A 25,568-nucleotide genomic window follows, 5' to 3' on the forward strand; every position below is an offset into this window, starting at 1 on the left:
TAACAAATAACTGAAATTAAGCAGACTAACTATAGCTATGCAGCAATCTAAACATTTCAAAATGCATTTAATATTTCAAATCGGTCTTTCAGAAGCTGTAGTGAAGAGGTGGAGTGCAGATATCCAGTGCAATAGAGTTCATGAAGAATAAGGGACTTGTCCACCGGTATATTAAACCAGAAAATATCCTGGTGTTTGATAGTGAATGCTCTTGAGCCAAAATTACAGACTTTGGATTAACTTGTGCCAAGGGCAAATCAATCAGGCACCAGACAGGAACAATGTCTTACATGTCTCCTGAACTATATGAAACCTCCATGGACCCGTTAGCTGCAGATCCCAGGATGGATGTGTGGGCTTTTGGTGTAGTCCTTTTTCTTCTGCTGACTGGAAGTTTTCCATGGAAGTTTGCTATATTGACCGACAGGTAATACAGCAGATTTTCACATTGGCAAACACATTTCTCTTCACACTACATCCCTTCTCCTTGGGACAAGCTGCCCCCTGGCCCGGATTTCAAAAAAAATGCTCCATAACATCTTGTCCATAGACATCAATACAAGAGGGAAAGCTAAAGATGTGTTGATGTACATGGACAAGATTTTGAAATCTGAAATTCCGCACAAGGCTAGGAGAAAGGTCAGAGCGAAGAGGAACATGGACCATGAATAACTGTAGGTAAATATTTGTTAATTGGCAAGTGAATAAGACATTGTAAATAACAGTTACATACAGGAGGAGGGAGATTAGAGATCTTTGAAAACACTGAATCCACTTGAATGTGACAAACATGTGAAGATTAACTTTATTAAAATGTATTTCATTATTCTCCATACACAGCTTAGTAATAGAATATAAACCAGGATTATTTCATATTTAGAAGCTCACTTTATGCCTTTCAGTGGTCACCTACAGGAACATGTTCTGTGCATTGGGTGGTGCTCACACAAGAACCAATAATGTTTGCATTATGTCAGGTATCCATTTGGTTTATTTTGCATGTATGATCACAAGGTCTTTAGAACGTTTAGATTTGTAAACATCCTAAAACTTCAAATCTTAAAGGGGTTAAACTTACAATAAATAAAAAAGGAATAGGAAACGTGTATTTTATAGAATCTATTCCATTTTCTTAAGGTTTTATTTAGTAATTATAAAGGAGTTTGTTTATTTTACCAACTGCTTCATAAACGGTGTGAGGTTACATTTTAAATTGGAAGTTATTTGAAGTTCATGCATTGCTTGTATTATATACACATTACAATAACGCATTTTATAAACCAGCTCCTTGCCCCATGGATGAGGTTATACAGGGAGAAGATCAAAGGGCAGATTATGATACATATTTTCCCAATAATTGATATTAATTTCTAATTTTATACAGGAGCAAGCTGAACCAGGCAGGAAACCAAGGGTGGAAACACCTCTCTCAATCTACACCAGGATGAACAGAGTCCCACTCAGAGCATGGTGTAATAACATGTGGGTTTATGCAGTTACTACTCCAGTGCACTGGGTGGAGCTCTAGTGCTTTCACATTGTACATACTGGATATTTCCTATGATGATCTTCTTACAGCTACTAAAAAAGTAAAATGATTAATTTGTATAGTTTGTAAACATGTTACTAGTAATAAGGAACATTGTAGAAGCCATATTGCATAAAATTATATGTAAATGGTCATTACTGCAATAATATAAAAAGTAAATATTTAACATGAGCCAAACCAGAGTAAATCCTAAAGTATCGTATGGACACGTCATTCAGTATGAAGGAGAGACTGTCTAGCACAGCTAGAAGATCTTTTTGAAAGGAATTGGAAACATCAGGAAAGACCGGTCCATCTGATTTCTACATGGGCACACTTTCAGAAGTCTATAAATTCTTTCCCATCTACTGGAATTTTCTTCTTATCTCCTCAAATCTCCAATACATGGGCCTGCATTATCATGGTTTGGAATACCGCCTTTGAATGGTAAGTACCATGCTTTTGGATGTCTCACGAGCGCCATGGTACCCCCCATGTATAGGTTTTATGGGGTTTTGGAAAGTTACACGGTCATATATACGGCTTATCCATTTATGCTTTTTCACCTTGAAATTTGGCAAAGTGATTTTCTGGGCCTATATCGCATTTGAGAGAGCATGGCAGCCTGGGTAATAACATTTCCACTATTATGGCATACCATTTTCAAAAGTAGGCAACCCAGAGTATAAGAAATGGTGCATTGCAAGATGTTTGGTCTAACCACTTTATCAGAAATTAAGGGCCCACATAGCGGTTAAAGCTTTATTTGTGCTTTTTCACACACATGAACTCAATTTTCACAGGACATTTCATATTCCTGATATGAGTTATTGCAACAAAGCCTCACTATTTGTATTTAACATTGTCTCCTGAATGTAACAGTACCCCCATGTACTAGATTTTCTGTTTTGGGGGGGAAGTCACGGGGACAATAATATTAGATGTCCTTTTCAAAGTTGGCAATTTAACAAAGTGATTTTCTGGGTCTCTCTCGCCTTTGAGAGAGCATGGCAGCCTGGGTAATAACATTTCCACTATTATGGCATACCATTTTCAAAAGAAGGCACCCCAGAGTATAACAAATGGCATAATTTGAGATGTTAGGTCTAGCCATTTTAACAGAAATGCTGGGCCCATGTAGCGATTTCTACTTTGATTTTTGTCTTTTTAATCAGATAAATAGCATTTTCACTGGAAATGTCATAATCCTGATATTAGTTAGTGCACTAGAGACTTAGTATTTTGATTTAACACTCTTCTGAATATAACGGTACCCCCACGTACTATTATTCCAGATTTTACTGATAAGGCACAGGGCAAAATATATTAGATGCCCTTTCAGCTTGTAAGTTTGCCAATATTATTTTCAGGGCCTATGTGGCTTTTCAGAGAGTATGGCAGCCTGGGTAATAACATTCCCACCGTTATGGCAAACCATTTTCAAAAGTAGGCATCCCAGAGTATAACAAATGGCATAATTTGAGATGTTAGGTCTAGCCATTTTAACAGAAATGCTGGGCCCATGTAGCGATTTCTGAAAAATATTTTTATGTACTTTAAATGTATTTAATGTGTTGATATAAATATTATAAGTTTTATTCGGATTGCTTCAAGAACACTGAAATTGAGAAGCCATACCTTGGCCTATAGAGTATTACAGACTTTCATTGTATAGGAATGGAGACCACATCTGGTTCACTTTAAGAGTGATGTTGAAGGGCTTGTTTATAGTAACCTTTGACCTAGCCTTGAAAGCCTGAATTCCTTTGAAGACTCACATTTCTACAGACAATTATTCATTACATCATGTATATAGAAGTTCTTTGTCTCACATATCTTGACGCCAAATATAACGTATGACTTTAATCATAGATTTCAAATTAGGCTAAGTAACTCCCCTTTTTCTAAGATAGCCACTTATTTTAAAGTAAGGCAATCTTATGTATACTCCCCTCTGTAACTGAATTTTAAACCCATAAAACTGATTGTAGTTTAGAATTCGTGGCCAATACCTTTAACATCAAAAATGGATAACAACTGGAACATTGCTCTCTGTATTGGACAAAGAATGTTAAAGACATTTGTTATTACCAGATGGATGATAATTGTTATGTTTGAATAAACATAAGTTAAACTGCAAGATACTTGATTCGATTGTTAAGAAAACTGATATGTGACAAACAAAGATTTCACGGAATGCCAATTTCCTACATTTAATGGTGGAGAATGCGGGCACCAACAGCAAACTTTTGATTTAAGCCTGAATTATGACTGCTACAAGCTACAAGAAGATTACAATAAGAAGACAAGAAACTCACTGAAGAAAAGTTGAAATTGTTCCCTGAAGAAAAAAGCTTTAGTACCCGGCTTGAAACAGGAGAAACACAATTGACTGATACAGCAGGATGGCATCCCAAAAATCCTTTATTTAAACATTCAGCTTTACTATGCGAAAATAGAGTTGCGCAGGGTGAAAAATCGTTCGAACGTGGAAATATGCTCAGTACTGACGGAAGAATATGACGATAATAATTGAGAGGACAATCTGTATCCTTTGATCCATACTTTATTTATGAAGAAATAAATGTTATGACGAATTGCAGATCGAAGATGGCATTTCGGAGGATTCTCAAGAAATAACTACATATTCCAAAAAGTATTCTTCCATCAGATGATGCGCACACCTGTGGAAATCAAATACTTCAAGGGTATGTGTCTTTAACATGTCTGTAGAAGTTGCTCATATGTATATTAAAACAAATTGTATTAACTGTTAGTTAATTATGGATTGGCAGCAAAAGACTGCTGTCAAATGGAACAGGATCTGTCTGTAAAAGAGTTAATCCTTTAAACGCTATTGTGTATTGAAATGGTTAGACAGATTAACTGGTATTGAGCAAAGCAATGTGATTAAAAGGGAAAGAAAAAGTTGCATTACTGGCAAAAGGCTTTCTGGAAACTAAAGATTCTATAAAGGAATGGTGTCAACTTAAAAAGACCAGTAATTGTTATGTTTGTAATACATCGAAACAAAAAAGAAATGTGTTGTAAAACAATTGAAAAATATATGTGTTGTTGCAAGGTCTAGTAATTTACCTAGCCTCTAGCTAAACTGTAAATCTCCTTAAAAGTGTTAAAAGAAGGAAATCGCCCCCATGGCTCTCTTTTGAGAGTGCATTGGATGCAACATTAGTTGAAACAAAACCTCAGACTCTCGGCAGTTGTTGAAAGGATTAAGTAATGTCAAGGAAATTAAGATTTTAATATAATGAAAGAAATGCTTAAGAATCAGACTGATCTGTTAAATAGAACCCATAAAACAATGTCTCACGTGTCCAATATTAGACGTTGTTACTAATTTTGACAATTTGCAAAAATTGTTAGTCTGGGGAATGTTACAGATATTTTGTGGAAAAATCTGAAAGATTTGGATTTTAGTTTGGAAGTAGAAGTTGTGTGAAAAGGGCAGAAGAGAAGAAAAGATATAGGAAAATTGGGAAATTGTGCAAGGAAAAGGGTCAGATGGATACTCTCAGATTAGCCAGATTGAGTAAAAATGTGTCTAAATATGATGAGCAAAAAGGACCTTTTTACAATATGAGGGTTTTTGAAGGTGAAATGAATAAACGAAAATTTAGTGATGTGGTAGCCACCAGATGTCGTTTGATCTGGCTGCCAGTCTCATTAAGTGAATGGGTTAAAAATTAACTCATTGATGTGTTGGAGGATAAAGAATGTGAAAAGCCCAGAGTTTAGTTGCAGGAATTGTTTCCAAATATATTGCTAATGGTTGTACAGTGTGCAACTGGTTTGAATAGTTTAGAATTTTCTATTTTTGATTAATTTAAATGGAGAAAATTATGATATACATGTTTGTGCTAATTTAAGGAATAAGGCATGGAATTTGATTACTGACACAAAACAGTTTACTATGTCTAAAGAGTAACACAGGCAGAGTGTTAGTGAATATGTCTCTAGAATATCAGGGTAACCAAATGAGCTAGATTAAGAGATTTTGCTGCTATGGAAATTATGAAATCCTTGCAATTGTTAAAAAGGAAAAACACAGGAATAACTACAATGTTGCACAGACACACTTTTGTCTAGGGATACTTCAGCAGGACTGGCCCCTATTAAAAATGTGTCTAGTGAAGAAGGTAGAATGAGAAATTAGGTTATAAATTGAATATGGTAATTTTAGAGTGAGGTTTAAGGAAAGACCACAAAATTAACAAAATTACCAGGGTACTAAAAACTATTCGGCCACACCCCAAGATAGATATTATAGGGTTTTATTCGAGTAATTCTATGGTATGCTATAATTGCAACCAATAAGGTCATGTTAGGAGATATTGTCCTAAATATGAAGAAAAAACTTACCCAGTGAAAGGGAAAGAAAATTGAATTTCCCAGACCATAAGAATCTACAGAGAGTGGCAGCTGTAAAAACAGAGCATACATCTTCAACCAACCCCCTCACATATCAAATTCATGTGAAGAGTGTATACTGATGTTAAGTGCCATTGAAAGAAAGGTGGAGGCAGTCACAAATCGACAAGTAAAATCTGCCTAAACTCACCAATAAATAGGGATGTGTAACCCCTAGCTATTATCAGATCTATCTTGCTGATAACGAAGTGAAGATGGGCGACCATATATTTATGGAAGACTAGAGGGAAAAATAACAGTTTTATTAGAAACAGGAGCAGGAATGACTCTAATAAAACACGCTTGCCTTTAAAAATTTAAGCATATCAACAAATCCCTTCTAAGTTTTTAATGGAAAACATGCACATGCAATTCTATCCACTGATAATGACGTTGAGTTTGAAGGAGGTAAAATAAATTGTGACTTATGGGTCGACCTCTCCTCCCACTGTACTATTATGGGAATGGATGTTGTCAATGGAAAAAAAAAAAATTGTATGTGGATTTATTAAATTTGGTTTTATGGCAAGCTTTAGGTGAGAGCAAAACATGTTGAGTGATTAAACCTAATAATTTAAGATAGTTTAGTCATGATATAACTGTAAAACAGAGTGAAGTGTCACCTTCTATACAACAAGATGATGAGGTTGTACCATATCTTAAAACTAAATACCCCACAGTGTGCTCTAAGTCTAAACAAGATTGTGGGATAGTGAATTTGCAAGTTGTAATTGTAGTTCTAGACCCCCCCCCCTGCAGTTAAACAATATAAGATCCCAAAGAATCAGAAGAAGGTGTGAATCAGGTGATAAAAGCATTGGTATCTCAAGGAGTGTTGAGAGTGGGTAATTCCAAATTTAAGTCACCATTTGGCTAATAATCAAGCCAATGGCACTTATGGTTTAATTGTAGACACGTATGTGGTGAATAAGTAAATCTCATCAGATATCATGGCGCAAATAGATGCTAATGTTAAGTACTTTCTGTATTGGATATAGTCAATGTGTTCTTTTCTATACCATTCAATCCAGATAGCTAGTATCGCTATGCTTTTACCTTTAAAAATCATCAATATCTGTTCCAGGTGTTGCTACAGGGCTTCCACGCCTCACCAGCTTACTTTCATAAAGCAATGGCTCAAGTATTGGAACCCCTGGGGTATGGGAATAAGATTTTGCAATATATTGATGATCTGTTAAGTTCAAACAGTAACAAGGGAAGAGCATGAGCAGATACTGTGTGATAATTGTCAAACACTGGCAGATAATGGGTTAAAACTGAACACATTCAAAGTGCAGATCTTGAAGGAAAGATTTACTTTCCTAGGAGTTAATATAGATCCAGAATGTAAAACGCCATGTACAGCAAGGGTTAAAGCATTGCAGCAATTGCCAAGGCCAATGACAGTGTATCATCTACAGAAATGTTTAAGCTTGATAAATGTTAGCAGAGAATTTATATATGATATGGCAGGGATAGCAAAACCCTTATGCAATATGCTAAAATATAAAAGATAAGATCATCTGGACAGGGGAATTTGAAAAGAGTTAAATCTGTTAAAAGATGCTCTCACACAAGCGCCTGTGCTAGCTGCTCCCATTGAAACAGTACCATATATTGTTCAATGTTACGCAGGTGTCTCTTCATTAATAGCAGTTTAATGCAAAGGTAGCATGAATCTTTACGAATACTGGGATATTTTTCTAAAATTATGTATCCAGTGGAAAGAGGAATGTTTTCCTGTGTAAAACAGCTCATGGCTGTATGATTGGCTTTAGAAGCAACACAACCCATGGCAGGATTTGGACAGATACATTTACAAACCCCCCAAATATCTAAAACTGTTACAACATTGTTCTGAGTTAGGAGTATATAGCCAGTTACAAAATAAACCACCCAGGGTAGAAACCAGTAAAAGCTATGTTATTCCTGATTTGATGTCAGAAGGAAATGGAAATATAATCCAGATCTCCTTTTGAGAAGCAAACAATACAAGGGATTTCTAGTTTGTATGTGGAGGAACAAGATTTTATGTTGATGGATCACATCACACAGGTTATGCCATATATGACGATTAAACAAAAGAATTGCAAAGATAGACTGCCAGGCCATATGTCTGCTCAGAAAACTGAGTTAGAGTCTGTAAAGAAATTTCTAGAAATATATGACCCAGTGAATATAATCAGTGACAGCAGTTATGTAGTTAAAGCTTTAACACTTCACCCCCCAATATGGAGAAACGAGGAATGGTAGATTCTCAGGATAAAGCTTTAAAACATGCAGGTATTCTGGCAGAACTGTTTAATTATTAAAAAGAAAAAAAAGGGTTTAACTTGTTGTTGTGAAACAGACTTGTAGATCAGGAATCAAAGGAAACTTTGTTTGAGGAGTTGTAATACTTGAGAAATGTAATGAGTGCAACTGTTAGTAAAAGACATAACAAATACCCTATAAGATCAGATAGAGAATGAAAGGATGTAGCTTTCAGTATAAAAAGAATGGATCTAGATACTGAAACTGGCATGTACAGAGTTAAACACAATGAAACACAAACATTTGTACCTAGTGGCTTATTACAAGAGCTGATTGTATTCAATCATCGTACACAGGGCATTTGGGTACAGGACAACTGTTTAAGGTCCTGCAAAATAAATTGTATCATCCTAATTTAAACCAAAAAGTGTATCCATATATTGCAGAAGTGTCTCATATGTGCTCAATTTAATCCAAGACCTAAATACTAGAAACCAAAATTGCAGAGAGATCCTTTGGCAAAAAGACCATGGTACTCTATATAAATTAAAATCTATGGAACACAATTGGAACGCATGACGCACGCACACAGCGGAACGTGATGACGTCTCATACCCGGAACCAGTAAGTGATTACATTCCAATGGCGAACAGCTGAATTTCATCGGTGGAACTCATGAATGAATGTTTATTACTGATTGTGGGGTGTATTTAAGAGGGAGGGAGAGGGAATGTTTTTTTTATTCATTGTTAAACCTGTCACACTGCTGCAAGGTCCCTGAGGAAGTCCCTGTAGTGGGAAGAAACGCGTTGGACACATTGTGGACAGTTTTTATCCTATGCTGATTGATTCTTACCTATGTGTAACTAATAAATGCTTTTTGTACTTTGCACAAGCCTTTCTACTTTTTTCATTCTGGATTTATTTTCTTTTTGTATCTTTCTCCACTAATGAGATTGAATAATTTTGAAAGCAGAGAAACATCTGAGAACAAGGAGTTGTGATACGCCCTATTTTCACTGAAAGTGTGAGTGATCCATTTGGCACATATCACTATTATACATCTATCAAACAGAGTCGCACTGTTACTTTTTATTTCCCTATAGTTGGATTGACCCATATTTTGGTTTCATATTTATATGGAAGATTTGAGGATATCGTCGGGTTAAAATCTACTATTTAGAGGAAAGTTTCATTATTTATTTACAAACACCTGGTGTTATGTCACATTGGTGAAATTGTATCACCACAAAGCTATACAGTGAAAGGATTTTGTGTTTTGTTTCACAATTATCCAAATATATCAGCTTATATAATTTAGAAATAGTAAATCTTAATCAGGAAAGTTAAAATTCTGCAAACGTAAAATCTGGTTAGAATTATTCTTATTGGATGGTCATAGGAATGGTGAATGATCTTGCCTATGAGAATTGCAGCCAGCAGTGGAAGAGTTAATTTAGTGTAATTAAACCGTCAGACAACGTTTTTATTGTTTTACGCTGCACTGCTGTGTTCTGTGAACTTTTGTCTTCTTTATGAATTTGGTTTCTAAGCAGTGTCCCATCATAAATCTTGTTGACAACTGGTGTATGTAACTGTTGCTTTTAGTGGTCTATATTGTGTTAAACCACTGCCATATTGTATAGTTATGTTAGACCTAAATATTCACTGATTGGCACGCATGTTACACATATTTTTATTGTCACATTATATTTTTATAATTAATTTGTGATTAATGTTTGAAATAAAAATCTTCTGGTGAAACTTCCTCTAGGATCTAAATTAAAATTGTGGGTAATTCTCAGCTTTAAAATCTTTCATCAGGAACAGTGCCAAGATATACATTTTTTTATTTAATAAATAAATTTTATAATTTTTATGAAATTACTTTAATATTTATCACCCCATAAATATCCTCCCAACACTGAAGTGTTGGAAAAACTAAAACCACACAAGGAATATTTTTTAGTTTTCTTGTAAAATTTGAAAGTGTATATAGACTGGTTGCTAATTTTACTCAAGATCCGTTAATTAATGCATTTGTGAAAAAATTTGGAACTCTAGATCCAACTGCAATTGTGATAACTAAAGAAAAAAGAACTGAGAGAAGTTGCTTTGTTCTTAAATAAAGTAATGCAGGAGTCCAGAAATTAAGGGGTTAAAATGGCTTGTGGAATTAGGCAGAGAAAGAAGCCTCCTTGTAAGAGAGTGATACAAACAGCTGAACCCCTTCCAATTGTTTCAACTGAAAACTGCAAAGTTAAAAGGCAAAGGCAGACTAACTCCCAAAGTTATTTGTTTTTGGTGCAATAAAAAAAACAAAAAAACATTATTTAAGGTCTTGCAGATATTTTATCCGAGATATCAAATCAAAAGCAAATGAGAAATTGAATTTGTTGATTGAAAATTTTGACAGAAAATACATGTGGAAATAAATCAATTGAGGCCTTTCCTTGTAAACTGATAATCAGACAAATAAGAGCAATTTTAGCGAAATTCAAATTAGGAGACAGACAAGCAATGCAGTGTAACACAGAAAGTTATAAGGATCAGAGAACTTCACAAGATATGATCAGTTTAGAAAATGAGCATGGATATGTGCTCAGGCTGATTCCAGAGTTATAAACAGCACAAAAAAAAATATATATATATATAATTATGTTTTACTGAATTGTTAGTCTTAACTGCTTTTTGTTTTTATGTGTGTTCTAGGAAAGTATTCGGTGAATTAATTAAAATGTGTTCATTAAGGTTATCTCAGAATGAAATACACTAATGTAACAGTTAGGTTGATTTAAAATCTTTGATTTAATTCATGAGAATGAGATTTTAATGTCATGACTGATAATGGATTACTATATTTTGCAAAGCCTGGACATACATAGGTTTTGATTATATAGAAGAAAAAAGTTGCTAAAGTATAGTGTGAAACAATATTTGTCTATAACAACTGACATATGACAAGGTGATACCTCCAGATTATTAAACAGTTTAACCCCTTAAGGACCAAACTTCTGGAATAAAAGGGAATCATGACATGTCACACATGTCATGTGTCCTTAAGGGGTTAAAAGGGGGGTATGATTAGTAAGGTATGGTTAGTAAAACATTGAAAATTGAAATGTGTAGAAAGATTGATATAAAAGGACATTTAAAGAATTTACAACATCACATGGCACAAAAGCAATGACCACTAGATGGTAGATCTCATGAGAAGAAATGAGAATGTTTTGGAGTGCATGTAATTCAATGTTAAACTGTATAATATATGATTGAGTTGTAAATTATGTAAGCCATGCTGGACATGTTTTTTGTTTTCATGTAGGTAAAGCGTGACAGATCCTTGTGACAATAAATTAGGAAAGCATTCCTTTAGACAACTGGACATCAGCTCTTGGAAAGAGATTTCATCTGACCTGCAAACTGTGAAAGCTTTTACAGAGTTCATTCGATACAGAAGATTAACAGACTTAAAAAGAAAGAAATAAACACTAACATACCTATCAATTCCTCAATATTAACAGAAAAGAAAACAGGCAATGAAACGTTACTTTATCAGTTATGAGTATATTGATACCAAGAGAGAGTATTTATAAATGTGTAACACATGGAAGAAAATTACAAAATATAGTATTGAAGAGAACTATTACATTATGACATAACATATGAGAAGTATCAGGGGCAGATAAAATGAGGTTTTTGTATAGCTAATACTACAAAGAGTGAGTTCAAAAGTATTTCATAGATTCACAAGAATTATAATACACAAATACAAAATAAGACCACCCAGGTGCAGTGTAAAATAAGAATAAAAAGAATAGTTACTTCCCTTTATGGTCAGATATAACAAAAGGATTCCTCTCAATCCTCACAGTACATATAAGGTAAAACAGAATATATCTAGACCTATAGAAAAATAAAAGAAAGCGCTCATAGGGGATTAACGTTAGACCATAAGTGTCCCCTTGGATTTATGTCACACTTACAGAATATCTGTATTTTTCAAGCTCATCAAATTGGTGGATCTCCCCAGATTCCTCGAAATTAGGATAGTAGATTAAGCATGCAAAAGATAAAAAATATCATAGTGCAGCACTGTTTGAAAAGTAAAATCACAGCTTTTAATGGTTACACTTACAACATAGTAGTAGTAAAAAGGCTCATCAAAATGATTCTGTTTTCTTCCATCAATGTGGGGCCAAAACGTCCTTATAAAGAGGTCAGGCAGGCAAAACAGATATACAGTTATAAAATAATAAAATGCCAATCAAATAAAAAGTCTCAAGTCTCTACGCGTTTCGTCTGGGTCACCAGACTTCCTCAGGAGTAGTGCTTCAATCCCTCTGGGGGCTTCAACTTCCTTATATAGGTCTCCCCGCCGGTATTTCAATCCAATTTTCGAAAAACCGATCAGCTGTGTGTCGGTTTGTTCATTCGCTCCATATATGGAGTTCCGGATCCTGCTTGTGGAACGCACGTGCGTTCCATAGACCCGGAAGCATCCACTTCCTCCTCATCTGAGCGGACGTGCGTCACTGGAACGCACGTGCGTTCCACTTCATCCGGTTTACATATCGGCATCAGAAGGTCCCCATAATGCAAACAGAAAAGAATAAAATGGAATTGAGTAAAATAGAATTACATCATATTAATGTTAGTGTACAATCATTGTAGATAAGTTTGTTTCGTTCTTTGTATATACAGTGTTATTTCTAGCCCATATCTGATTTGGTCTAAGACATAATAGAATCAGGGTTTTGTATTCCCACAGCTAATATTGGTCTATCAGGACCTGAATGCTATCCATTAGTATGTTAAAATCTCCTGCTCTATAACATTACTGAGCAATTCATACTATATATAGGGTTGTGTGTTTTAATCACACTTCTCTTATTTACATATATATATACTTTTAGTATGTAAATAAGAGAAGTGTGATTAAAACACACAACCCTATATATAGTATGAATTGCTCAGTAATGTTATAGAGCAGGAGATTTTAACATACTAATGGATAGCATTCAGGTCCTGATAGACCAATATTAGCTGTGGGAATACAAAACCCTGATTCTATTATGTCTTAGACCAAATCAGATATGGGCTAGAAATAACACTGTATATACAAAGAACGAAACAAACTTATCTACAATGATTGTACACTAACATTAATATGATGTAATTCTATTTTACTCAATTCCATTTTATTCTTTTCTGTTTGCATTATGGGGACCTTCTGATGCCGATATGTAAACCGGATGAAGTGGAACGCACGTGCGTTCCAGTGACGCACGTCCGCTCAGATGAGGAGGAAGTGGATGCTTCCGGGTCTATGGAACGCACGTGCGTTCCACAAGCAGGATCCGGAACTCCATATATGGAGCGAATGAACAAACCGACACACAGCTGATCGGTTTTTCGAAAATTGGATTGAAATACCGGCGGGGAGACCTATATAAGGAAGTTGAAGCCCCCAGAGGGATTGAAGCACTACTCCTGAGGAAGTCTGGTGACCCAGACGAAACGCGTAGAGACTTGAGACTTTTTATTTGATTGGCATTTTATTATTTTATAACTGTATATCTGTTTTGCCTGCCTGACCTCTTTATAAGGACGTTTTGGCCCCACATTGATGGAAGAAAACAGAATCATTTTGATGAGCCTTTTTACTACTACTATGTTGTAAGTGTAACCATTAAAAGCTGTGATTTTACTTTTCAAACAGTGCTGCACTATGATATTTTTTATCTTTTGCATGCTTAATCTACTATCCTAATTTCGAGGAATCTGGGGAGATCCACCAATTTGATGAGCTTGAAAAATACAGATATTCTGTAAGTGTGACATAAATCCAAGGGGACACTTATGGTCTAACGTTAATCCCCTATGAGCGCTTTCTTTTATTTTTCTATAGGTCTAGATATATTCTGTTTTACCTTATTCACAAGAATTAGTTATTTTTTAATATCGAGGTGAAGTAAAACAAACTATGGTAACTAGCGGAAGAAAACTAAGGAAGGATAATTTATATTAAATAATGGTATACATTAAGAATATAAGAGGAATAGATTTGAAATGTAGTTGAGTATAGTAAACAATTATATTTGGCCTTAGTCTAAAAATGTCTGGGCTAGGGAGAATAGGTTTCTGGATATGACGGTATCCAATGAATAAGTTATTTAATGACTAGGAATAAGAGTTTCTGGGCAGTATAACCCCTAGTTTAGTTTAGTTAGTTCAAGAAGTGTACTAAGGAATACGGATTGGTCAGAACAAATGTTTGGGTAACATTTGGACAATCCTAATTTTATGTTCGGATGTAATACATTAATAAGTCATCACAATTAAGGTCTAATGAGGAGAGCGATGATAATGAATTTAAATTATTCTCTGAGTTCTTTATAAGTAAACCTTTCGCCGAATGAATGAAAAGTTTGTTACTATAAGGTGGGATGTTCGCGGGAACAATAATGATGTCAATAAATAGATGTGATCGGAAGATTCCTAGAATAATAAGTATTAACAAACATTATTTGCAGAATTAGATAACTTCATGGTTGATAACACCACAACCTTTGAAGCTTTGCAAACTATTATGAGTCTTATAAGTAGTGTTGGTATATTTCAGGTAGTGAGAGCCTACTGTATATACAGATTATATACTATGATTGTAAAGTACTGATACAATCATCACTAGGTGGGATTAATGGTATAGGAATGTAATTCATGAATACAAAGTGACAGTTTAATTTACTAGAAAACATGATTCATGGATATATAACTGGATGGGATATACAAGCAATACATGTATTAGTACTTGAGTAATATCAATTCTTGAGAATGACAATTCTTTGTGATAGGTGTCTGTATTAGCAATATGATAGGGATACAGTTATTTAGAATGTTACAAGATCTTGATTGTATCTACAAAGACATGACTGTAACAGATCTGGTAGATCTTTCTCAATACTTTACATTATTTATTGGATCAACCTTTGTAAATATTTTATTAATTTATAATAGATAGATATATTTAGTTTTTTTAGTTTTTTTCTTCAAGTCGTTATGAATACCAATACATAGCGGAAGCACAGGGAGTTTGAAGTAAAGCAAGCATTAGGAGGGTAGAAACTCGACCTAAGAATTCTCATAACAGAAAGTTGTGACTACATCTTGTCTTATGCTCAATGACTGATGAATATGATACAAGTGATGTATGAACGAACAGGTCAGTGACATGGTGTTATGGTTTTAAGACAAACCATGAACAGAGGGAATATAGAATATTGCATATTCTATGTTTCTATTGATTATTTATGGATATTAAAACATAGAATGTGACGGCAGACAAGAACCATTCGGCCCATCTAGTCTGCCCAGTTTTCTAAATACTTTCATTAGTACCTGGCCTTATCTTATAGTTAGGATAGCCTTATGCCTATCCCACGCATGCTTAAACTCCTTTACTGTGTTAACCTCTACCACTTCGGCTGGAAGGCTATTCCATGCATCCACTACCCTCTCAGTAAAGTAATACTTCCTGATATTATTTTTAAACCTTTGTCCCTCTAATTTAAGACCATGTCCTCTTGTTGTGGTAGTTTTTCTTCTTTTAAATATAGTCTTCTCCTTTACTGTGTTGATTCCCTTTATGTATTTAAATGTTTCTATCATATCCCCCCTGTCTCGTGTTTCCTCCAAGCTATACATGTTAAGATCCTTTAACCTTTCCTGGTAAGTTTTATCCTGCAGTCCATTAACCAGTTTAGTAGCCCTTCTCTAAACTCAAAAGTATCAATATCCTTCTGGATTGACATAAGTAACAGATGGTATCAATAAGTCACAAGGTTTTCTTGTATGAGAACTCTGGAATGTTTATTGGGGGTCTTGTCCTTATATGGCTAGAGCTATACTCTGACGTCAGTATGGGCACATCTATATAGTAACTGAACAAATGGACACCAGGTCTCTCTCTTGGCTCTTCTTCCTGTACAACGATGCAACGCTTCCTTCAAAAAGTTCAGCAATTACCATCTGCTGTTGAACATCTATGATCATGTAACATCCTTTGTTGTTTTATTATGTATCAGTAACCAAGAATACACCATAAGAAACATAAGTCAGATTGCGTATGAGTACTTTTCATTAATATAGACGTATATTAATGTAGCGAGCCTTTGACCCAAGACTATATATACACAAAAGATGTACATATCAACAGGAGAAAACACAGACCACTTATTACACTAAGCAACTCATTAGAATATTCTCTATATCTAGCCACGGGAATGATGGGAAATAAATTATAAATCCCACCGATAATCTAATAAAGTGTCCAAACAATGAGCTGTGTATGATGGGCACTAGGTTTAGCTTGTAGACCTTAGAAGACAAATGTGCTGATTACCATTTAAAGAAATAAAACCCGTGACAAGAGCCCTCTGTTTCTATCCCAGTAAGAAGGTATCTTGAGATGGAAACCTACTAACAGCTAGCAGCTTTCTTTCACAGACAGTCTAGTGCGCAATGTAGGAATCGGCCTTGTATTGAAACATCTCATCACTCACAGATTGACAATTAACGCTTGGAGTTCTGAAATATCGCCAGTAAATGGAAGTAAATGGATCAGATGTAAAGTTACTCAATATAAAAGAAAAATCCATGTTTCCATGGTGATTGGGCATTTAGCTCTTGGCCCCAGAATTGCACCTCAAACCTTCCCTGTAGTGTATTCTCATACATAGTTGTCTTTATTTGTAGGAAATTAGCTGTTCCTGAGAAGTTGGTCACACCACAGTTCCATTAATGGAATCATATTGTCTTGCAGCCAAAAATTTATATTTATTCAAACATATACACCATCCGAAAATAAAGTCTTTGCACATATCTGGACCAATACAGCAGTGTGTAAGCACTTCAAGATCGGACCCATTTTTAATGTTAAAAGAATTGGTGAAGAATTTCTAACTGCAAACATTTTTTAAATGCAGTTACTTAGAGGCATACATATCAAGTTATTGGATACCTTATAATGTGGCCATCATAGAAAAGGGGTAATGGCTTAATAACCATTCTGTCCAGTCTATGATTAAAGCCATATGTTATATTTGGGTGGTAAAACATAATTTACACCAAGAACATGCTATATACAGTGCCTTGCAAAAGTATTCACCCCCTTGGCATTTTTCGTGTTTTGTTGCGTCCCAACCTGGAATGAACATTGATTGTTTGAGGATTTGCATCATTTAATTTACAGAACATGCCCAAAACTTTGGAGAGTTTTTTATTGTGAAGCAAACAAATAGGAGAAAATAACAGAAAAAGTCAATGTGCATAACTACTCACCCCCCAAAAGTCAATACTTTGTAGAGCCACCTTTTGCAGCAATCACAGATCCACGTCACTTTGGATAAGTCTATGAGCTTGCTACATCTTACCACGGCAACGTTTGCCCATTCCTCTTTACAAAACTGCTCCAGCTCCTTCAAGTTGGATGGTTTGCGCTTGTGAACAGCAATCTAAGTCTGAACACAGATTTTCATATTGGATTGAGGTCTGGGCTTTGACTAGGCCATTCCAACACAATTACATGTTTCCCCTTAAACCACCCAAGTGTTGCTTTAGCAGTGTGTTTGGGGTCATTGTCCTGCTGGACGGTGAACCTCCGTCCTAACCTCAAATCACACACACAGAGTGGTACAGGTTTTGCTAAAGAATATCCCTGTATTTAGCACCTTTCCCTCAACTCTGACCAGTTTCCCACTCCCGGCTGCTGAAAAACATCCCCACAGCATGATGCTGCCACCACCATGTTTCACTGTGGGGATGGTGTTCTTTGGGTGATGTGATGTGTTGGGTTTGCGCCAGACATAGCTTTGGTAGCTGAAAAGTAAAATTTTAGTCTCATCAGGCCAGAGCACCTTCCTCTATACATTTTGGTAATATCCCACATGCCTTTTCACAAACTCAAAACGTGCCATTTTGTTTTTTTTGCTAAAAGTAATGTCTTTCTTCTGGCCACTCTGCCATAAAGCCCATCTCTATGGAGCGTACGGCTTATTGTTGACCTATGCACAGATACTTCAGTCTCTGCTGTGGAACTCTGCAGCTCCTCCAGGGTTACCTTAGGTCTCTGTGCTGCCCTCTCTGATTAATGCCCTCCTTGCCCGGTCCGTGAGTTTTAGTGGGCGGCCGTCTCTTGGCATATAACAAAGTTGTGACTACATCTTGTCTTATGCTCAATGACTGATATGAATGTGATACATGAATGAACAGGTTAGTGACATTGTGTTATGGTTTTAAGACAAACCATGAACAGAGGGAATATAGAATATTGCATATTCTATGTTTCTATTGATTACTTATGGATATTAAAACATAGAATGTGTCATGTTCTTTCCATTGAGATTTGATGGTGCTCCTGAGAATCAAAATATTTGGATATTTTTTTTTTTTTTTTTTATAACCCAACCCTGACTTGTACTTCTCAACGACATTGTCCCTTACTTGTTTGCAGAGTTGCTTGGTCTTCATGGCAATGTTTGGTTAGTGGTGCCTCTTGCTTAGCCCCTGGGGCCTTTCAAAAAAAAAAAAAAAAAAAAGTGTGTATATGTAATGACAAAATCATGTGACACTTGATTGCACACAGGTGGACATCACTAATTATGTGACTTCTGGAGGGAATTGGTTGCACCAGTGCTTTTTCTGGGCTTCATAATAAAGGTGGTGAATACATACGCACATGCCAATTTTCTGTTTTATATTTCTAAAAAATAGTTTTATGTATATATTTCTCATTTCACTTCACCAACTTAGACTATTGTGTTCTGATCCATCACGGAAAATTCAGATTAATAAAACATTGAACTTAAGGCTGTAATGTAACAAAATAGGTAAAAAGTCAAGAGGGGTGAATACTTTTGCAAGGCACTGTACACATGGTTAAATGAATGCCTTCAGAAAGGAGTGTCACGGTAGTGTACCCCAACACGCAAGATTTAGCCCAACAAGAGACAAGATAAAGCAGATACGTTTTACAGAGCCTTAGAATGGCCGGACTCAACGTAGTACAGAGAAGTGACAGAGTCAGGACGAGCCGAGGTCAAGGGAACAGAGAGACAGCGTAAACAAGAACTAGCCAAGGTCTGGTACACAGGAGTCAGAAGCCGGCAAACAATACAAAGCAGGGATAAAAAGCCAAGGTCAAGTACGAAAAAAACATTATTGAACGCACTAAAGGGAACTAAATCAGAAACCACGATAGGGCAGGGAGCTAAAAGGAAAGAAGAGTATAAATACCAATTTGATTGGCCCCTGTCATATCCATGCCCCCCAAACGTGATTATGGGGAATGTGGAATGACATGGGCCAATGGGAGACAGTTTCACATTTCGTCTCCCACTGTCCCTTTAAGAGCGCGCCCGAGATGTGCGGTCAGTGCCCGCCTTCCTGTAAACTCAGTCAGATGAGCCACGTGCGGCTCATGCAGATGCAGGACCGCGCCCGGCAGGAACAGAGGACCTTGCCAGGCTCCCAGAGAGGGTAAGTACTGCTACAAGGAGTCTCTTCCTAATACACACGTGAGTCTGGCTTGCAGTGCTGGGTCAAATGTTAATATCAACAGGCCTTCATCAATCTATCTGAACTAGAACCAGATGTAGTGACCATTGATATACAATGGAAGTCTGTAATACTAGATACATAGGTAGGGCCTCAGTTCCTGTGTCTGAAATGAAATTAATTTGAATATAAAGAATTAGAATATTCATCTTACAAAGAAATAATCCTACAGATATATTAAATGGAATTTAAAATTTCATTATTCAGCTCTGCCCCCTGCTGGATGCAGACTGACATTGTTATTGTAGGTGGGAAATTATTCTAACTCTAAACCCAAATTTATTAACACACCCAAATCCTGCATTTACATAGAAACTGCTAAACAGACTAAAAGGAGACAGTAACTTAATATAGTAGTCTGTGAGTGTATTTTTTTTTTTTTTTTTTCTTTCTAACCTCAGACCTTATATTTCAGACTGGGCCCCTTAAAACAGCATTAACACCCAGCACTCCCAAGCAACCAAGTCCTGCTGAATCTTCAGAGCAGAGGTATCATCTCTGGAAGATTGCCCACCCTACCCCATGGTCGTCAACTTACTTATAGATAGTGCACATCAGCTGGTTTTCTTAACACACCATTCAAATCACTAAACCTCTCCTCACCTGAATTTATTTAACACACTGCATCCTTACATTGGTTTAATCACTCATTGATATTTGTGTGTTTGTATATATGATCTACATATCTATATAATACACATTTTTTCTAATGTTCTCCCTTCTATTTTTCACTTTAACACTAACTTCTCTCATCACTAAAATATCCCTATCCTTTCACTCACCTGTTCCTAGCAACACCATAATTATTACTTCCACCTTACTCCCCTCCCCTCTCTATTCATCCCATGCACTCTACACATACCTTTCCAGCCTATCTCCACCAACTCCTCCCAAATCCTCTACATACATACCCTCCTACAAAACTTTCAAATCCTACTCCCACCTTCACTTCCTTTCTATCCTTCTGCTCCTAGCTGCTGGTGATGTCTCTCCTAACCCCGGCCCCCTCGCAACAAACTCAGCACATACTAATCTCATACCCATCTCATGTTCCTCTAAATCCTCCTTCAATACTGCCCTCTGGAACGCACGCTCTGTTTGCAATATAACTAAATCCACTGCTGTCCATGACTTCTTCATCTCTCGTTCTATAGATTTACTAGCCATAACAGAAACCTGGCTCTCCCCCTCTGACAAACCACCCCTGCATCTTTGTCCTTCGGTGGTCTCCAACTTACCCACAACCCAAGAAACTCTGAATGTAAAGGTGGTGGTGTTGGGTTTCTCCTCTCCCCTCACTGCTCTTTTAAACCTCTTCCCACCCCCCCTTCTCTCTCTTTCCCGTCATTTGAAATACACTCAATTCGCCTTTTCAAACCCTTCTCTGCTAACATTGCTGTTATTTACCGTCCCCCTGGTTCCCCTCTTCTCTTCCTTGACCACTTTGCTGCCTGGCTACCCTATTTCCTCTCTTCTAACATTCCATCCCTAATTCTCGGGGACTTCAATATTCATATAAACCCACCTTTGACCTCTGCAGCCACTAAACTACTTTCAATTACTTCCTCCCTCGGGCTATCGCAGTGGGCAAATTCTCCCACCCATGTAGCTGGCAATACCCTTGACCTAATCTTCACTTATGCATGTACAGTATCTAATATCTGCAACACTCCATATCCACTCTCTGATCACCACCTCTTATCATTTGCTCTCACATACCCCCTCACCCAAAAACCTCAGCCTAACCCCCCTCAACTCAGGAGGGAGCTTAATTCTCTAGATCTCCAACAGTTGTCAGCTGACATTGATTCACAACTGCTGTCCATCCCTTCCCTCTCCTGTCCTTCACGGGCCATCTCCATATATAATTCTACTCTTACATCTGCCTTGAACACTGCAGCGCCACTCCAAACAAGCACCTCGAGGAGGACCCGCCCCCAACCATGGCATACTAAATCAACGCGCTACCTGCAAAGATGCTCCCGTTGTGCTGAACGCTCCTGGAGGAAGTCCCGCACCCAGGCAGACTTTCTCCATTATAGATTCATATTGTGTTCATACAGTGCAGCCCTTGCCCTTGCCAAACAGTCCTATTTTCCGCTCTCATTAGTTCATGTTCCCGCAACCCCAGGCGTCTCTTTCACACCTTTAATTCTCTTCTTCGCCCTGCTGTGGCCACCCCCAAAACTAACCTTACTGCTGATAACTTTGCATGTTACTTCACTGACAAGATTGAACAGCTAAGGAAAGAATTCTCCCCTCCTTGCCTTTCTGTTTCTCAATCACACATAGATCATGCCTTTCCTACCCTTCAGACATTCTCTCCAGCTACTGACCAAGAGGTGGCTGCTCTTCTTTGCTCCTCTCGCCCCACCACTTGCCCGCTCGATCCTGTCCCATCTCACCTTATCAGATCTCTCTCCACTTGTCTCGTGCCTTCTCTAACACACATTTTCAACTGCTCGCTCTCTTCTGGCATCGTCCCTGCTGACCTTAAACATGCCACTGTAGTACCTATACTAAAAAAACCATCCCTCGACCCATCCACCCCCTCTAACTACCGTCCCATATCCCTGCTCCCTTTTTCCTCAAAGCTTCTGGAAAGACTTGTCTTTACCCGTGTGTCTCATTTCCTCAATTCCAACTCTCTCCTTGACCCCCTTCAATCTGGCTCCCCTCCACTCTACAGAGACTGCCCTTATCAAAGTTACTAACGACCTAATCGCAGCTAAATCCAAAGGCCACTACTCCATACTAATTCTTCTTGACCTCTCAGCGGCCTTTGACACCGTTGATCATGCTCTCCTTCTTCAAACTCTTCAATCGCTTGGTCTCTGTGACTCTGTCCTCTCATGGTTTTCCTCTTATCTCTCCCAACGCTCATTCAGTGTCTCCTTTTCTAATGATACCTCCTCCCCTTGCCCCGTCTCGGTTGGAGTTCCCCAAGGCTCCGTCCTTGGTCCCCTTCTATTTTCTCTTTATACTGACTCTCTTGGCAAACTTATTACCTCTTTTGGATTTCACTACCACCTGTACGCTGATGACACCCAGCTATATCTCTCCTCCCCGGACCTCTCCCCTGCCGTCCTGCAACGTGTCACTGCTTGCCTTTCTTCCATCTCTGACTGGAGGTCATCGCGCTTTCTGAAACTCAATCTCTCAAAAACTGAGCTCCTTGTCTTTCCTCCTCCTAATACTGATCCTCCTCTTTCACGCTCTCCCTTCAAGTTTGTGGTACCAACATCAGTCCATCCTTGCAAGCGCGCTGTCTTGGCGTCATACTTGACTCTGGTCTCACATTTGAGCCTCACATCCAGCATGTTGCCAAATCCTGTAGATTCCATCTTAAAAACATAGCCCGCATCCGCCCCTTTCTTGCACCAGATACTACCAAGGAGCTTGTCCATGCTCTAGTAATTTCCCGCATGGATTATTGTAACCCTCTCCTGATTGGTCTTCCCAATAGCCATACTGCACCCTTACAGTCTGTAATGAATGCTGCTGCTAGATTGATTTTCCTCTCTAGTCGTTTCTCTCACACCTCACCCCTCTGCCAGTCCTTACATTGGCTTCCTGTATGCTATAGGAGTCAATTCAAGGTACTAACTCACACCTATAAAGCACTGAACAACTCTAGCCCCTCTTATATCTCCTCACAGATCCATAGGTATGTCCCTTCTCGGTCTCTCCGCTCTGCCCGTGACCACCTCCTGTCCGTTGTCCGCACTCGTACGGCCAACTCGCGCTTGCAGGACTTCTCACGGGCGGCTCCCTTCCTATGGAATAGCCTGCCTACCGCCATCAGACTCTCCCCTAGTCTTGCATCTTTTAAGAAGTGCCTTAAAACCCATCTCTTTAGGAAAGCTTATGGCCTCCAAGACTAACCCTTACCTCACATACCTGTCTCTCTTGCCCTCTCCTAAAAGGCAGCCCACCTTATTTGATTGTAAATTCCTGTCCTATTGTGTTTTACACCCTACCTCCTATAGAATGTAAGCTCGTTTGAGCAGGGTCCTCTTCAACCTACTGTTCCTGTAAGTTTATTTGTAATTGTCCTATTTATAGTTAAATCCCCTCTCATAATATTGTAAAGCGCTACGGAATCTGTTGGCGCTATATAAATGGCAATAATAATAATAATATTTATATTAGGAGATTGACAATACTAAGCCTTGATTAATACTGAGGTGTGCAATTACTGTGATTACTGAATAGAAAGCTTTTAGAAGGTTTGATTTACATAATATTCAAAAATAAAAACTCTCAAATTTGCATTTTCTTTTCAAAAGAAATAAGATATAATACAGTGCCAAGAATACTCTGAAAGCAAGACTTTAAAAAAAAAAAAAAAAAAAAATTGCAAACACTGACATTTTAGCCAAATTGTAATCCATCCACTGATTCTTTATCTTCTCCAGTTTCTGAATTCCTTCATGGCTTCTGTTACAAACTGCCCTGCTTCCCTGGGTTGTGGAGAAGCCTATTTGCCAGCCTCCTTCCTCATGACTATGGCCCCTGGGAGATTGTGCCCCTGAAAACGTATGGACTTTTATTGGGTGTGTATGGCCCTTTAAGAACCGTTTGGGGACATATTGTGACTTTGTTTAACAATGCCCCTTTAAGACTGTCCCCAAACCTTTAATATACTGTGTCCCTGGCTTTCTCCCACTTGGTTCAGTAAATGGGGCTTACTGAACCAAGTACCACACAGGCAGACCACCCAGAAGTGGAAGTGTGCAGGCAATTTACCTCCCAGGCTGTGAGGTTACTGCAGGTTAATTGACGAGCGCTGGGTGGCCGCTGTTCGTGCAAACGAACACATGGCGGCAGCCATCTTTGCTCATTCGAACAAGGTCAGCGGTATGTGTAGCCAAATTCATGGAACTGAAATCGGCTACACATTTCCGCGAACACCGCTGACCCTTACCTTCTCCTACACTAAACTTTCAGCTGCAGAGACTAAGTCCCGTTCAAAGATTCAAACGTCCGTTCGAATGGGACGTAGTCGTTTTTCAGTGTGAAATAGACCGACCGCACAGCCCAAATGTATGTAACTGTTTTGGGCAGGAAAATGTGCTTGCGGTCGGTCATAAAGGACTTCCGTCTAACTTTTGATCTACTGGATGGATTTGTGTTATGTTTATATTTAAATTGTGCTGATTAATATGTAATTTTTATGAAGATTGGATGTATGGTTTTAAAGTTACAGTGTATGTGTAAAAACTGTATTTTTACTGTCTGATAATTATGTACCATAATTATATCACAGGCAGAGGGGGAGGATTTTGTGTGTAATTGCTGGGAGTGTTTTCGTTAATGTACGTGTATGATTGATTGTTTTGTTAAACCTCCTATCCAAGGGAACCCTGCATAAAAGAAGGTTATGTTGGTGCCAACAAACAGAATGACTTGATCCTCTAACTTGCAGCCTTGACTCATGTTTGTAGGGGACAGCTATAATCACTACAGGGATTGCTATGCTCTTCATACTCCCTTAGCTACTGAGCTCTTGTAAGAGCTCTTGTTCCTGATCCTGCTTCGCTCTACAGAAAGAAGAGGATCACCAACTGGAACCTGGAGCCTGGTCGTAGGTCTAGGGCACAGAGCAAACGGCGAGATACCAGCCCAGCAGCGGTGGTTCGTGGAGTCTGCAGTACTTATGGTGGCTACGCAGTAGTTATGGTGTCTACGGTGCTGATGGTCCTTTGGCGAGCGCTAGGAGCATCCTTTCTATGGTCCAGCT

General features: G+C 37.8%; 1 protein-coding gene across 1 annotated transcript in view; it reads left to right on the forward strand.

Moving 5' to 3' along the window:
* Positions 1-281: 281 nt before the first annotated feature.
* The window catches only part of LOC134610529 (serine/threonine-protein kinase SBK1-like), a 29,285-nt gene continuing 3,998 nt past the window's right edge, over positions 282-25,568 (forward strand). The window contains exon 1 of the mRNA XM_063453493.1: positions 282-427. Within this exon, the coding sequence (XP_063309563.1) occupies positions 282-427 (146 nt within the window). The remainder of the gene's footprint in view (positions 428-25,568) is intronic.

This window comes from Pelobates fuscus, chromosome 5 (genome assembly GCF_036172605.1).
Source record: "Pelobates fuscus isolate aPelFus1 chromosome 5, aPelFus1.pri, whole genome shotgun sequence".
In the NCBI taxonomy this organism is placed as follows: domain Eukaryota; kingdom Metazoa; phylum Chordata; class Amphibia; order Anura; family Pelobatidae; genus Pelobates; species Pelobates fuscus.